The sequence below is a fragment of the Strix uralensis genome, chromosome 18 (assembly GCF_047716275.1).
Source record: "Strix uralensis isolate ZFMK-TIS-50842 chromosome 18, bStrUra1, whole genome shotgun sequence".
Classification (NCBI taxonomy): domain Eukaryota; kingdom Metazoa; phylum Chordata; class Aves; order Strigiformes; family Strigidae; genus Strix; species Strix uralensis.
This window is the reverse complement of record NC_133989.1, coordinates 4,178,294-4,194,978: the sequence shown is the minus strand read 5'-3', so window position 1 is coordinate 4,194,978 and position 16,685 is coordinate 4,178,294. Positions and strand designations below refer to the sequence as shown.

At 44.1% G+C, this 16,685-nt stretch overlaps 1 protein-coding gene and 1 long non-coding RNA gene across 5 annotated transcripts in view; both read right to left on the bottom strand.

The window, feature by feature from the left end:
- Nucleotides 1-793, bottom strand: part of TAF4 (TATA-box binding protein associated factor 4) — a 39,723-nt gene extending 38,930 nt beyond the window's left edge. For all 4 annotated transcript variants that reach the window (XR_012631404.1, XR_012631405.1, XM_074888122.1 and 1 more), the window contains exon 1: nucleotides 461-793. Coding sequence is in view for 2 of the 4 variants with exons in the window: in XM_074888122.1 (XP_074744223.1) it covers nucleotides 461-776 (316 nt within the window). In the remaining 2 variants the exon portion in view is untranslated. The remainder of the gene's footprint in view (nucleotides 1-460) is intronic.
- Nucleotides 794-9,094: 8,301 nt separating this feature from the next.
- LOC141951690 (uncharacterized) lies at nucleotides 9,095-16,665 on the bottom strand. The gene is made up of 3 exons (XR_012631424.1): nucleotides 16,061-16,665; nucleotides 14,829-14,921; nucleotides 9,095-9,863 (listed from the first exon to the last, which is right to left on the bottom strand). It is a non-coding gene; the product is annotated as an uncharacterized LOC141951690 (long non-coding RNA).
- Between the last annotated feature and the right edge of the window lie 20 nt (nucleotides 16,666-16,685).

Here is a 16,685-nt window from a genome sequence, read left to right as displayed (position 1 = left end):
AAGGGGAGCAGTCACAGGCGGCACGGGAGGCAAACAGCCATTACCACGGGGGTGGGCTCTGCCTCCCTCAGCCCCCGAGATTAGGAGAGCCCTTTTACACTCCAGCAACAAGGGCAGGAAAAGAAGAGGGGACCGGCAGAGTCACGGACGGGCACTGCCGGCTTATTCGGCGGGGAGGCTGCCCCCACACATGATAAAACACCCTCTAGTAAGCAGAAGCGAGGAGGGAAAATAAAGGGGAGGGAGCAGAGGCGCGGATACACACCGAGGGGGCATGATGAGGGGAGGCTCTCCCCCATATGATCGATACCACCCTTTGCACTCCCGCTCCTGCCACAACGAGAAGGAGGAGAGAGGGAAAAGGGGGGAAAGCAGTAAGGGAAGGAGGCAGCCGGAGCTGGGGAGTGGGGGGAGGGGAGGGCCCCTCTCCCTCAGAGCCCCCCACCCCTGCCCATGTTACCTGCTTTTGTGATCTCTGGGGCACTCAGTCCCATCTTGCTGCTGCTGCTGCTCTCTGTTTGGGCATTAGCATTGCCTCCTACTACTACTCCTCCAGGGCTAGGGCTAGGGCTGCTGCTGCTACTGCTGCTGCTCACAACATGGTTCCCCAGCAGCCCCCCAGCGGCCCTCAGGGGCTCCTGCGCCTTGTGGTGCTGGTGGTGGTGGCCGGAGGCCGCCAGCTGGGACTCCAGGGAGCCCACCAGGTCGCTCACCACCTTCTCATCCACCTCCGTGTTCAGGAAAACCTCATCCAGCAGATCCGAGCCCGCCGCCATCTTTTTTTTGGAGGGTTCCTGTGAGCTGCTCCCTCCTCCCCCCCCTCCCCTTTCACTCCTCCCTCCCTCCCCCCACCCCACACACACACACTCGGCCCCCCCCAACTGCGCAGGCGCGCGCGCCCAGCCTCACATCACCGGCCGGAGAGGGATTCCGCCCGCCGCTGATTGGCCGGCGGCCGCCTATAAAAGGCAGGGCAAATGGCTGCGAGCGTTTAGTTGGGAGTCGGGCGGCAGCGGCTCGGCGGCGGCCGGGGCCGGGAGGGTGAGGGAGGGAGGGAGGGCGGGCGGGGTGGCGGCGGTGGTGGCGGCAGCAGCAGCGGTGGGCCGCGGCGGTGGGCGCGGGCGAGGCCGGGCCAGCCCGTGCTGGCGGAGCGGCGGGGGAGGCCGCCGCCGCGGCTCTTTGTCTGCCTCGGCCCAAAATGGCTGCATGGCTGCCTGCTGCTCCCTGCGGCCGGGTCTCCCCCGCTGGCGCGAGTCTGAAGGGCGCCCCACACCTGTGCCAGCTGCGTGTAACTGATCCACGGGCGGGCGGGCGGCGGGGGGGACGGCCGGGCCCCACGCCCAGCCCCGGGCGGGGGCAGCGGGCGAGGAGGAGCGCGCCAGCCCCCGCACCCTCCCTCCGCCGCTGGCAGAGGCGGGTTAACCCCGGAGCGCTGCCCGGCCGGGTGCTGCAGCCCCTCGGGGCGGCCGCCGCCGGCCGCATCCCCGCCGGCCGGGCCGCGGGGGCGGGCGCCGCCGCTGTGGGCCAGGCGCGGTCTCCGCAGGCTTCCCTCGGCGGCCTGAGCAGCCTGACTCAGCACGGCGCGGCCCGCGGCGGAGGGGCTGGGGCGAGCCCCGGGGAAGCGCGCCCGAGGAGGGCGGGCGGGCGGCTGCGATTCCAGCGCCGGGAAGGGAGAAGGGAGAGGAGAGGAGAGGGGAGGGGGAAAAAGCGAGGGAGATCACAATTTTAAACGGTCCACTCGCAGCTCCGAGCCCGGCCCGGCGAGGCGGGGGCCCTGCCGCGCTGGGGACGATCCCCGCCTGTGTGTCAGCGTGCGTTACACCCCCGCTGCCGCTTAACCCTTGGGGGGGAGAGCCGTGTCTCTGCAAAACGGCAGCTTCGGCGGGAGCCGCCGGCCCCCGCGGCTGCTCCAGGGCCGCTCCCCGCCGCGGCCCGGTCCCCGTCGCGCCGGCCTTCGGCCCGGAGCCCCGGCCGTGTACGGAGGGGCGCGGCGGCGCTGAGCCAGGCGCTGGCTGCAGGTGGACATGTCTTCCCTTACAGTAGGGAGCTGCACTTTGACCTTATTGTGCAACCATCGTGAAGGAAGTAAATAGAGTAAAAAATACAACCTGCCTTTTAATAAATGCCCTCTTTTGCCAGGCAGTTTCCCCAGAAAACTGAACTATTGGAACAATTACGAACTGAAAGATAAATCGTAGCATGTGGTAAGTTTTAAGGGGTATCAGGCTTAAAATAGCACCTCTTATTTCAGTATTATAAAATAAGCTTTGCTCTTACGTATTGGGAATGGATGGAATTAGAGGCTGGAACCGTGTTGCAGTGGGATCGACTCAGCACCCGCTAATGCCCTGGTTGACGATGCCCAGAACTGACTGGCCTGATAACTGGCTGAAGGCTGCGAAGGTGGAGACCTGGAAGAATAAGAGCTGCAAGTTATCTGTGAGAAGGAATTGCTTTAAATAGGTCAGAGACAAAGTATTCTCTACTTAGGGTTGCTCAAACATGGGTGTCAGCACTTCCTGCATTACATATTTTGTGGTGATCACTTAACTTGTGGTACTGTAACGTGAATTCAGTTGCCCTGCTGGCTAGCTGGCCCCGTGAGCGATGGGACCAGTGCTGAAGCACTGTCCCATGCCTCACCCTGCCCCCAAATATGCCAACGTGCCTACAAGGGAGAAGCTGTTTGCCAGAAGCTCACAGGGGAAACATAAAAACTGATAGGTATTTGTTCTTAGCATACAGACCTCCAATAATAGGGTGAGTAAATGTGTTTGAATCAAAAATCTTAGAAATTCAGTTTATGGCAAGGGATATTACAGTTCTGGTTTCTCATGTCCTCCTCTTACCTGCAGTAGACTTTGGCTGCTGAGTAAAAATTACACAACACGGAGCCTTTCCTAAGGCTCCAATCGCTTCACCAGGTGGCATTACTAGAAGGGACAGCCTAGCTCCTCTGAGGAGTTTTATATTAATCTTCTACTCTTGTTCTCAAATGTTTGTACTCTGCAGCTTTTCTCACTCATCATTCGAAACTCGAGGGAGGAGGAAGAAAATGCCCTTTCCTTCTCTGTGACTTTTAACTTCCATTTTATCAATTTTTGCCAAATTACAGTGCTACAAAGTAACTGTGATTTTACAGACATCACTGTAGGTCATGTTGCCTGTTTCTTACAAGGCAGGAATGCTGCCTCAAGCAGGGTAGTCCCCACCAGTTTGCTGCTGCCACAGTTGAACACATTGCTAGTTTTAGCTATGGTGAAATTCTATAAGCAACATACCAAAGAACTATCTAGAATAGAAGTCTGGTCGCATTCCCTAAACAGTGGAAGAGTTAATCTACATCAGCTGCTCAAATGATTTATGAAGGGTGAAAAAGCTAGACCTAAGCTAGAACAGCCCAAAGGTTCAGAGTGGCCCCAAATCTGTCCTTCGTGGCATCCAACCAGTACAGCCCAGTGCTGGGCCACAGTGCCCGAGGAGCGATGGAGGAAGTGATCAAGGGGCAGTAGAGGAATGAAGGGTCAGAGCAGCCCATATTCTTTTGCTGCTCACATTCTAGGACAGCTTGAATGTAGTTTACAGTTGCATACAAAACTAGAAATAAAAACCTAGAAATCTTCACGTCCTTGTTCTAACACTCTCTTTAGTGTACCATATGGCATATCTACCATATTAGGTAAACAACTTTACAAAATTACAAGAGCAACGGAGATTCATTACAACTTGTGCATTATAAGTGTGTAGGATTCATTACTGAATAATTTATCTTTTCATACTCTCTGCCTCTTGTTTGACATTGGAAGTAACTTTCCAGACTGGGTTCTTCAGGACTGGGATTCCAGCTCCTCTGCACTGTACTGCTCACCTTCTGTTTTAAATGGTATAAAAGAGCAACTTGCATAAGAATTCTGGTAACAGATTACTTGGTAATTCATGGGGTTGGTGTAAAAATAATCAGACTCAATATACAGTGAATGTTAAGTATTTCACCCATCAGCAACTACATCAAAAGATCTTGAACATTACAGGCATGTGTGGATTCTCTCTAGTATTAAAGAGTAGAAGCTAGCAGGAGCTAGACAGGAAAGATGGAGGACTGACAGTTCCCTTAACCTCCTTTTAGTATATTATTATTTAAAATACTTTTTTTTTTCCCCTAGAACTAGCCTATGTAGATCATGGCACAGAGACTGTGTCTTGAGATACAAGTGGTAATGCAATTCTCTTCTTGTTTGTTTTCTAAAAATGTAGTTAGCCTAGAATTCATTCCAGGAACATCTGACAGAGGTGACAGCAGTGTGGATTATGGTGATAAGGGGCATATCAGAGAAGCCTACAGATGGTCTGTGAGAAGGAGAGTCACTTCTGGTTGTCTGTACACAGCTCCTGTGAGTCTTAACTGACCGCTCAGAATACTGAAGTCCCATCAGGAAATAGATGAAAAACCGACAGTGATAGTTTTGACTGGTGATTTTTTTTGCTCTCCTTTCCTGCCCCTTTCTCTGCTCCTTACCCAGTCACTGATCATTTTAAATGTTGAAAGTTGGGTTTTAACCAGTAAACAAGATGACAGAATCCACACGAAGTTGGGGTTTATTTGGAGAGCTTCACTGTCCCTGTAGCCAGTATCCCACACCACCTTCCTGCCTCGTACCCTATTTCCAATTTTTTTTGAGGAGCACAAGAGCTCAGTGGACAATTTGAGAAATACACAGCGTCGGGAGGAATGGAGCCCTGGTTGAAGATGATGCAGTCCTATGCAGAAGCTCCTAGTTTGTAAACTTGAAAGTCTGCGCTGATTCTTCTGCAAATGGGTGTCAGTCTGCACTAACAAGTGTTCAGCAAGACTTCATATGCATCTGGAATACAAATGTTTGACAATCTGTAGGGGAAATATTCCTGTTTTAAATATTTTACTCTGAATTTAGGGGCAAATGCAGTCTTACTCCAGACATGTGCATGGAGATAAACAACTTTAGTGCCTCTTTACTGTCTTCTTGGAATCTGAAGGTACTGTTAAAGTCTCGGTCTTAAAATTATCCCATGTACTTCAGCTGTCCTTAGGTGACTCTCTGAAGAAATCTAATGCTCCTAAGAATCAGGGATTAATATTCAAAATTAAGTATGGTATGCTCCAGGAAAATGACTTAATCCTTGCACTGTAAAATAAAAACAGATAAACAGTAGATTTGGAAAGCAACTGTACAGTCTCTTTTTATTTTACAATAATGGCACCTACCTACACTCCTATTTCCACTTAAGGACGTGTCTACCCTGCTGCATACTAGACTGTTTCTGCCAGCTACAAGCACACCAACTTATTTAAGTGTTTATATCTGCGTAACAGTTATTGGAACTCCAGAAGCGGAGCAGAAAAACAACTCTTCATGAGATATGATTGAATAAATATATCATGTGACAGCTTAAGGCGTATCATTTTTAAAAATAAATTATATAACAATACCTAGTTATTAATTGGGAAATACATAGAAAAGATGTGTTAGAGAGAGGCTACTAACAAGCTTGATTTTCAAAAAGAAAAGTTAGCTGAGCGCACAACTGTCTTGGCAATCTTCTCTAGTTTTTATGAGACAGAAGACTGGGTCACTAATACATGCTACATGCAATTCACCCAGGAGTTATTTAAGTATGGCTGCACTGAGGCATACCAGAGTCCATGCAACTCAACATCCTGTGCCCAAAAGAAGATGCCCAGAGAATATACTGTGGGATAAAGGATTATTGTTTAAAGGCCTTCAAGGCTTTACCACATAGAAGAGCTGTGGAACACCGTTTTTCCTTCCCAATTGCTCTTAATCTAACTCGTCATGCTTGTTAGTGCCTGCCAAGATAGGAAGTATCAATATCCAGACTGATCTGTAAGGGAAGAGCAAGGGAACTTTACTAAGAAAAAGGAGCACTTGTGTAAGAAGATGGAAATTACCAACACACCAGCAGCTAGCAGATATTTTTTAAAGCAAATCTTCTGAATGGAGATTACTAGCAAATGTCCAGAATTATGTCTGTGGAAGACACAACAAGCAGGCACGTAAACAAAGTTGTGTGGTTTATCTGTTCTGAAAAATTTCTTGTGTAAGTCTACATGATTCATGGGAAAAAAAATATTGTTAAAAGATTAGTGGTCCTTCTGGTCACTACAGCTAGCTTCAATAATTTCACATATTTTGAATTTAGCAAATTATTAGAACTGACTGGGTGAAATGAAAATGCTTTGCTCTCTAAGCAAATTAAAGTAACTTTTGGAAAATTGAATCACTATTTCCAAGTGATACTCTGACAGAATATGTCAAGAATATGTGCCTACTGATGGGTCTCATTACTGGAAATCCAATTTGCACATTTTATAGTCAGGATTTGTTAGAATATGTTGGAAGTATTTCTTTTTAGTGAGAGGTAATTTGGGCAGTTTTTGCTTCAATTGTTCTGGGATTCTTTGTGAGCAAAGTGTTACCCTGCCAAGGATGTTTTATCAACATACCCCCAGACAACCTAAACAGTATACTAATACAACAGATACTCCAGATCTGGACTCTTTTGCACCCTCTTGATTCAGAGCTGTTCTAGTTCTTCCCTGAGCTTTCCAGCATCATTCAATATCTAACAGTCTCTCCACCAGTCCTCACTGTTTACTTTTTGAGCAGTGGAGATCACTGGTCCTCTTCCTCCTTTACTCCTCTTCTAGATTCCAATTCTCCACCTCCCAGTAATTTAAAAAACAATGGACAAATCGTTCCATGGCCTCCAGACACAAGCTTGGTAGCGTGCTATGGTCAGAATGTAGCTTCTGTTCTGCTTACAGCTCTGTCCAGCTTCATATATGACATACACTAATAGTCACCCGGGTCACTCTTAAGAGGTATAGTTAGGATAACTTGAAATGTAAAGGCCACAGAAAATTTCCGTGTCTACGTCAACACTCTAACTGTTCTCTTGTCACTGTTTATGCTGTATGTGCTGCCGTGGACTGCTTCCCCATCTCTCTAATAACCTTCTGTATATCGGATGAAGCCAAGAGCCAGAGGAGATGGGAATCTAGATGGTGTGATGCTATTACACCCTCCATTCTGTGCAAGAGCAGAGCAGCATGCGCTCTTAAAATTCCTTAAAGAACTGAAGACTGCTTGTTTTTTTCCAGTCAATAGATATGCTTGACATAGCGCTGAGGGATATGGTGTAGTTGAGTTAATGGTTGGACTAGAGGATCTTCAGGGTCTTTTCCAACCTAGATGTTTCTGTGATTCTGTGAATGCCATGATACAGCATTCTTAGATCATTGTCTTTTTGCCCCATCAAAAAGAGTTTTTACTGGACACTTGTTTAACAATTGACCAGTTATGGCAGTTGGTGTTATCCTCTTTCTTTATATGCTTCCCTTCACTCACTCACCTTCAAAAATACATAAACAAAAATAAATGAAAGAACTGAAGATAAATCTTCATCTTGTTTGTTCTTGGTCAGTGCCAAGAACAGGTACAGTTAATGCTACGTCAGTCATGAAACAGCAGTTGCTGTACATGAAAACATTTGTCCTATGGAATTTGATAGGCATTTGTTTTATCACAATGCCTAGAGACCATAAGTTACAGGAACAGAGCTGGACACATTCTTTGTCCCTATGCCCCTATCTAAATCAATCAATAGCCCCATGACAACTCTTTTACAATAGAGGAGTTATTTAAGAGGAGGACTCTGTGTGTGTGCCTGAATATACACTTTTTAGCTCAGCAATAAGAAATGTCAAATGAAACTAACAGGCCGAAAAGTTGGTAAAACTTTCAGCGTACATACAATACGTAGGTCAAAATCCAGATTCTCGTAGGTTCGAACTGGAAGAATAATCACATGTGCAAACATTTCTGAAAGTCGTCTTCAGATGACAAAAGTGGCTAAATCATTTTCCCTACTCCACCTCTAGTTCATAGTCTGCCAAATGCTCTTACCAAGCCTTATGGGATGATAGGATTCCTCAGAGAAACCTGACAAATCTTAGTGACATTATAAAGAAAACAGACACAAAAGACCCTGAACTGGAAAGCCAGTGTAGACAGAAGAGGTATGGAAACATCATCATTTAAAGAAAAAAATGAAGGAAATCTAGTAAAGGAGGTTTGTTTTGGTTGTAATGAAATGAGATTGTATCTAACCATTTTGTGGATTTGGAATGCAAAAACTATGTAAGCAAGATTTTGCCAAGTTGGTTTTTTTTTAATGACTTCTCTGTAATAACTGATTAAAGTAAATCATGCTGTAGCTTCTTTATTGAGCTGCCTCAGACTTAATGAAAACACAGCACGAAAGGCTATTATACAAGGTTTTTTTCTGAATTCTCCAGCAGTCTAAAATAGTTAGGGATATGATTCCAGACTATAGGTTACTTTCTTACACTACCTAAAATATATTCTTACTGTGAGAGACAGAGTTCAAGGATTTGCCCCTATTCCTTTAATGAGCTTTTGCTCATTTTTGAAACTCCAAACAAATCCAATAACTCAATTAAATATGGGATGTGTTCCCACATTTGACAGAAGAAACTAGTACATGTTTTGAAGCAAGTTGGACAAATATTTTATCTCTCAAAATACAAGATGGGGAAAACTTCCAAGCCAAAGGAAATGACACACCCAGATGGAGGGCCAAGTTTTTTATGTTGGGTTGTTCCTTATTGTCAATTTTGTCTGTATGGGGTTACTTGCAATCCTCTTCCATTAACCACAGAAGTATGGCAAGATTGCCATCACTATTAATTTTCTAGCTAGGACAGTAAACCCATCCATCTGTGTAAACTAACCATTTATTAACAACCAGACAAAATGTCAGGGAACAAATATAACATCTTGTTTAGGAAAGATGATCAGTTAGGGAAGCAATAGACAATTTGTATGTTCTTGTGTAAGAAAGTCAAATTGTTTTTATGAAACTATAAAACTTGTTTCTCTTAATTATTTTCAGCATAGCAAAAGAGGGAGCTAGTTTTGCTGCTCTGGAGAGTTTAGTGGACCAGTAAGTTTACTCATTCATTACTATTCCTTGACATGAAGCCATCTAAGTAGAACTGTACAACTTGGCAGCCTGAAGCCATTCCTGCTACACCCTCATCCCCAGCAAGAACCCATCAAACATGACATCCTTGCGAGTTCCAAAGCTGTGTGAAGTTGCATACTGGTACATGTGTTGGTATGATCATACAACACGCTGGCTCTTATCCCTCTACTATTACCAGTGTTTCCACTGACTCAAAATGAAAAAAGAAGGGGCCAAGTTTCCCCCTTCCTCAAGCTTTCCTGCCATTAAAAGAGATTCACAGAAAACAGAACCCTTAAACCTTTCTTGCAGTTTGACTGCTTTTAGGTGTTCTAAATTCAAACTTTTTAATTCAGAAGGACCATCTCTCCTACAGGAGCCACACCATCCTCTTTTATATCTGGGTGGAGTAGTGAGCACCTGCCTCACACAGAGACTGAATCACCAACTCTTGTCCTGTAAAGACCAGAGTGCATTATTATCCTATTACAGCTCGGATGGTTATTTGAAAAGTTATTCAGTACTATGTCACTTTGGGCTTCCAGTTCATTCTCTTGCAGATACAAGTATCAGATTTATTTCAGTTTAGAATAAAAGACAGGCTTTATTCTGCTTCATCAACAACAATTAAGATTCTTCAGACCAGTTTATGCTCTGAGTTATACTTGCACAAAACTTTTGCCTTCAAAATGTCTTACTAGCAACTGTATGTCCCAGATAGCCTTTAGAAGTTTGTCACAGGTGATGTCATGGGCAGAGTAAACGCTGAGGATGCTGCTGAGTAAAATGCAGAGTCCCAGATGAAGCTGTGAGGCTCTCTGGAAAAAAATAAGCATGTTAATATGAATTAAGTGAGAAAATTGAAATGCCAAATCTCAAATGTTATTATGAGGGTTACTTTACAGAATAAAAATGTGGTCTAAAAGTGCACTAACTAATAAAACCCTTGCTATACATCAAGTAATAGAGAAATGAGGTATGAAGTACAAATAATGCAAAGGCTTTGGAACAGAAAATGTCAGAATTTTCAGATATATGTGGAAAGTGACCAGCCAGAGAGACACTGCTGTCTTATGTGGAGATTTACAGTTTAGCTTCTAAAATGTGAAAGAGATTAAATGCCAGTTTATTGTCATACAAAAATAAATTACTTTCTGAAACTGCACTAAAATCCTATTACCTTACCATTCTTAGTATCTTTAACCTAAACATGAATTAAAACCTATAAACTTTAAACTCCAAAGCCTATTTAGTCTTATTTTTAAAATTAAAATAACAAACATAAAGGAAGAACACGCTGGCAGATAAAGCAATGACTAATAATTCACATTCTCAAAGACATTTCTGAAACATGCCTTTTAGAACACATCCAAGAACAATTCAAGCTATGAAAACTGCAGCAGATGTTATGCAGGGAAAGAACAGCATACTGCCGAGTCCAGGTAAAATGATACGTTACCTAGCGGAACAGAAAGAAGCAGAATCTACTAGTCATTTGTAAAACAGGTAAGGAGAGGGAGATTCATTTCTTTGGCTCAAGAAGAGAGTCCACTATAAAGAATCAATGCAAATGAGGTCTCTGAACTAAAACATCTAAGAAAGAAGCTCTTTCCTCTACGTTCTCAGCCCAGAGATGTATGTTATCCTATGATTTGATTTGCACTAAGCAAGATCTGGGCAGCAAGGTCTCGGTTCAACCCCATTCAAGCCTCAGTGCCAATGAAATAGTGCTCAATACCGATAGCTGGAATGTGTTCAATAATTTGTAGAGAGAGAAAAAAGTACAGAGGGAAAAGGAGGAGCTCTTAAAGAAACACTGCTATCAAGTCTTCTGAAATTTTAGGCAAACCCAATTAGTAAAGATAGATTTCTGTACAGGGAATGGTGAAATTTGCTAGTCTGCAACATCCAGGGGTCTGAGGTATGCAGTGAATACAACTTGTACCCTCTAAAACATATGATTTTGTTCTGAAAAGGCTGTCCACAGAGCGATGTATCAGGCTGTACTCCATCTGCTCCTTAGTCTCTCTGCTGAGACTACTGTCAAGTGCACCAAGTAGGTCAGTTGTGACAGTCTAGTTGTAACTTGGACTCTTTTCAGCCTAGAAGTGGATTTAGACCATTGGTTATCACTGCAGCTCTTGAACCTCTTGGAAAGTTGGACATGAAGCTAAATACACAGATTCTTATTATCCCAGTTAATGCATAAACCTGAAACCCTACAAAATCTTTATTTGCAGACTAATCCTCTGCAGCATTTAATCCCTCAAAGACAATTTTTTGCCTCCTTTCTCCATTGATTATTTCCCATTTGCCTTTCCGTATGCTCTTCAGTCCACCTTTTGCTCGCTTCATGCCTGGAAAAGCTTTATGAAATCCCATTTTCAACCCCTCACATCAGCGCATCTGTGAGAAGGATACACAGAGCTTGCAGTTCACTTCAGCACAATATTGCCCAAGAAAAAGCAGCCTACGCAGCAAAAAAAACCAGTCAGAGACTCTTCCTAATGGAACTTTGTATTTCAGGCTATGTTCAGTGCTCCCACTGTCCTAGATAGACAACTCTCTCTCTTTATGCCCTAATTATTTCTAAACTTAGGTCTGAATCCTCTTACTCATTTGAATGGGAGACAGATGCCTAAACACCTTTTTTAGAATCTAGGTCTGGCTTTAAGACTTCATTTTTTGTGACCAAACCGCAAACTTCATCAACCTGTTTCGTATCACATACATTATCCATTCACCTGTCTTCATAAAAGGATCTCTTAAAATTATCTCCAGCTTCCAAATCCATGAGTAAATGACCATCTAGTTAGTCAGGATGACTTCATCTTGCCACTTGTGATTCAGAAAGCCTCAGTATAGAAGGTATTTGCACTTCTCTAACTGCTCCATCCCCCCATGCTTCATCGATGAAACAAATCACAACAGCAGACAGGATTTTGGGTTGTGTTCTTGGTCTTATGTCTAGTACTGAGTGTGGTTTTTTAGTCTCATTTTCACAGCCCGTAGACACTGTAGTGTAGTGATGTGAGTGTGAAAAGTCTGGCATAGCGGTTTCTGTTCATTCTAATGAAAGATGTTATGCATGTCCAAGATATTTCAGTTTCATAAAAATAAGTACATGTATGTTCCCTCCTTACTCTGTTGCATCAGAAGCGTCTCAATGACTTCTAACCTCTATAGGTTCAAGTAATCAAACACAATTTTGTAAGTAGGCCCTGTAGATTCATGAGGTACAAACAGCAAAGACTGGGCAGGTCAGAACAGCACTGTTGGCTCATCCCATAAATTTAAGTGGATATACTGAACCTATGTTAAAAAAACGGAAGAGTTTAGAAGTCAGACTGGTAATTTGAATCCTCACATGGTAATTTGATTCTTCCACATGGAAGTGCTACACAAACAGAAAAATTCTCCAGCATTTTTTTGTAATTTTACCATTGGATTTTCACAAATACAAAAAGAAATTATCATTTTGCATTACAGCAAAGAACTGTCTTTCCATGTAGAAAATTGTTGATTTAGCAGGGAAAAGAGTAAACTGAATACAGTATGAAAACTGATATTGAATGCATACATGGAACAAGAAAATATACTATTTTAATGTGAGTGCATTTATAATAAAGGTGTTAAAAAGTACAGATTAAGAGCCCGTTAAATCTAGTAGGTAATTCAAAATGCTACTTCTTTAATCGCTACAGCTAAAGCTTAATCTGAGATACTGACACCACGCCTTATAAAGACTGTGTATCTGTACAAAATAGTAAGTTTGTTTTCAGCCAAACTCACGGGAACATTTCCTCCTCTTATATTTGTATTTCATACAGTTAGAGCATTGAAATAAACAGCAATACCCAAACTGTGGTCTGGCTTTGACACTCACAAACTTTGTTGTGAGTCTGGATAAGAAGTTTAAGCTCTCTGCCACTGCATCCTGATGGGTAAAATATATTTTGTCTTGACTGCTGAGAAATGCAGTAGAATAATGCAGATTTATGCCAGTTCCACTAAGTACACAGTCGAGGTACTAATTAAGAGACCCAATCCCACACAAGCCTAAAATTATGACATTTTATAAAATATTTCATTTAAATCCAGGAGTTAAACTGACTTCAAATTTGATATATGGGGGTGGAATGAAAGATGTCAAAATTGAAATGACTGAGGCACAGACTCAAAACTGAGAAAAAGAGAGAGAGAGGGGAGAGAGGACAGAACAGTATAGCATGTATTACAATCTCTGTATTTATTTCTGGAATAAAAAAAAGAAAACAACACCTATTGTTTTGATGGAATTTTTTCAGAAGAGATACCCCCTTTCCTGAGATGCAAGACAAACTAATGTAATGAAGCACTATTTCCTACATACATCATTGTATCTCTTGTTCTTAGACTCTGGGAAATGGAGAAACTAATTGTATGAAGCACACATTATCTAAATAAAAGTTATCAGGTTTTCAATTTTTTCTACTTATTCCTTTTTCTATCTTTTCGTTTCCTTACTCCATTCTCCTTCCCTTTCTCTTCCCTTTATTCTAGTTTCCTTAAGTTGACTTTACATGTTTTTTTCTTTATTCTACTTTCTCTGCTTTTCTTTATTTAGAATAAAAACCCTTGCATAGATGGATTTTTTTTTCCTTCTCATCTTTCCTGCATCTTTTCAATTTATCCATCTTCTTCTAGTTCCTCCTTCATTCCTGGGCTCCTTTCTACTACCTATTCCCCGCACCACTACAGAATCGTGTTCTGTACTTGGTGACCTTAACCTCCTTCCCTGCAGCTACCACTTTTTTCTTTGAAACCATTGGTATGTTTCTAACTTTTTTTTCCTCTAGGGCTCACATGTTTCTCCCTTCCTTTGTACCATTTGTTTTGTTCACCACACCCAAATTCAAATCTCTGTTCCACTTTCACCTCCTCCATTTTCCATGCTAGCCTCTTTTCTCTTCTCTTCTTCACCACCAACTGCAAACATATCCCACTGTCTCCAGGTGCAAGAGGTGATGCTTCAGCAGCCAGTGCCTTCTGGCAGCTGGGGCTGGTTACAGATGTCTTTCCAACAGCTGTCCTCTGTCACTGACTCTGCCAGATGTCAGTTCAGCTCACATTGTCACGGCCACGGCCATCAGCCACCACAGAAGTGCTCTCTCACCGTCACACACCCCACAAATTTTCATCATTGATGTAACTCATAGGTTTCTCTTTTAACTGCTATGAAATGTTATTAGATGTATTGGCGGTGACCATCCCAAATGCCACTAGTTGCATTCCAACTGCCACGGGAGTCTCCTTAGTTCTGGCAACACAGGTTTTCCTGTGTCATCTCCGAAGACCACAGTTACCAGTGGTCCAAAATGCTGTTCTCTGAAAGCTGTGTCTGCTACTATCACGAGGTGCAACTCTGCTAGGTTTCTTCCTAGTGCCACAATGAACTGCAATCGGCTTCTTCATATGAAGCCAAATACTCCCTCTTCATACGAGGGATGCCCAGGATGGCACACTTGTCATGAATTTACACAGTGAAAGATGCTCTTTCATTCCCCCTTTCAACACTTAATAGATGAACAACTGTATTTTTTAGCAGAATAAATAAGACTAACAGGGCATTTAAAATGTCAGGCATCGTATTTCTTCTTGCTGATCACTTGTTATCTCTGACTGTTGTCAAACAGAAGATACTGGCGAAATTCATTACAGTAAGAGCATCTTCCAGAGGCAGGTCGATTTACGGCCATGATGACTGTAACTAAAATTCTACATGTTTGCATATCTCTCCTTACCGGTGTATAGTTCATGCCACTTTGGTGTATTCTTCTTTTTCCACATTGCTTTAATTAGTCTTCCTGTGGGGTGTGATTGTCCCTTTCTCTTTCCTGGTATTTAAAAAAAAAGTGAAAGGATAAAACAATCATAATACCTTTTGTTGAATACAGAACAAAATACTGGAACTAGAGGTGCTTAAGAATCAGTGACATTTTGGTGTGTATAAAAAAACCAAAGAGTTGAACTGAAAAACCCGGAGGCCCACGTAGCACTACTAAAAAACATTTTAAGAGTGGAAACAAGGAACATCAAGTTAAATATTGAGAAGTTGGAGAATATAAACTAAAAGAGAGAGTATGGCTCCTCTACCTTTGGTTGCATTGCCTATACTGACATCATTTTTCCCATTCAAAATAATTGTGACTGCCCCGAACTGAGCATTTTATTATTATTTCTCACCCTATTTTTTTCTCCACTTGAACTTTTCTACACTCTTAACTAGACACTCCTCATACAGGGGAGCTAGATGAGCTTTTTCATGAGGGAAGTTTCTAACCAGTAATTTGCCCGCTAAAGGGCACTGTTACTGCAGTAAAAAAGGAATCTTTTCTTGCTCTGTATAGGTTATACTTAAGGCCAAGCTAAAAATCTAAGATTGACTGTAAGGGCTGTCTTTCTTATTCAAAAATACTGTTTGCTCAATTAATATATAGGAAATATTTTATTTTTTTTGTTAGCAACTCTCTCCATGCTAGAACGATGACAATTTAACAAGAGAAAGACTGCACATGTGTGTCCATAACAGAGAGTGAGAAGGAAGGCATCCTGCCTGTTCAGACAGGGAGATCTGCTCTCCAGGCTGCATAAGCAGCACGAAGAGTGGTGCCATAAAATACGTAAGGTCACAGGGCAGACAGCTTGGGGCATTTGGAGAACAGCTCTCTGAGCCATGGTGTGCACAAGGAAGCAGGTCCTCATGGCATGAGGATAAACCTGTGGACTGCACACTACTGTGTCACTGTTTTATCACCGATGGAAGACATGTAACCAAGGCACGGGCACATGCAGCTCCAGCAAACCTCTTTACACTTAGACAATGGCTCCCACTGTATTGTCTCCAGCAGCTGGTTTTGAATCTTATTCATTTGCGTCACACAAATTAGTGAGATTCGTGCACTCTGACCTGCTGCTCCAAATGTAACTGCCCTGCCTGATCCCCATCCACCCTCACGTTGGTTAGCGACTTCACCTCCTGTGACTATGTCTGCCAGATGCTACCGGTTGTCTCTCATTGACCCGCAGATGGCTGGGGAGCCGGAGAAATCCCAGGAGACGCTGCACTGAAAGATTCATTCTCCAGCTGCGGCCAAGCATTGTGGTCCCTCTGCCACGACGTGACTTTGCCGCCATCGGCGCACCGGGGACATCCCGCCTCGCCGGCGGAACAAAGGCACCTCACGGGGCAGGTCCCCGGCAGGCATCAAGGGCTCTTCCCGCACAAAACCGGCCTCTTCCACTGCCACGGCACCGGAGGGAGGAAAAGGGGCTCGGGTGGGAGGCGGCCATTCCTGCTCTCGTCAGAGCGCTGCTGCGCCTGGAGGCAGCAGGCGTCCGCGGGCAGCCTTGGAGCAGCCTCTGCTGCAGAACCCCGGGGGGCCTGGCGGGGAGCGGGGTGAGCTGAGGCGGCCCTCAGGGCGGGAAAAGCTCCCCTCAGCGCCCGGCCCAGCGAGGGGGGGCGGCGGGAAGGCGATCCCCCACACCCGCCCGCGTTATGTGACCAAAACCTCCGCCACACGGGCGAGCGGGCAGTGACACACGGCTGGGCTAGTGTCAGTAACGCGGCGCGGCGCGGCCCGGCCCGGCCCTGCCATTAC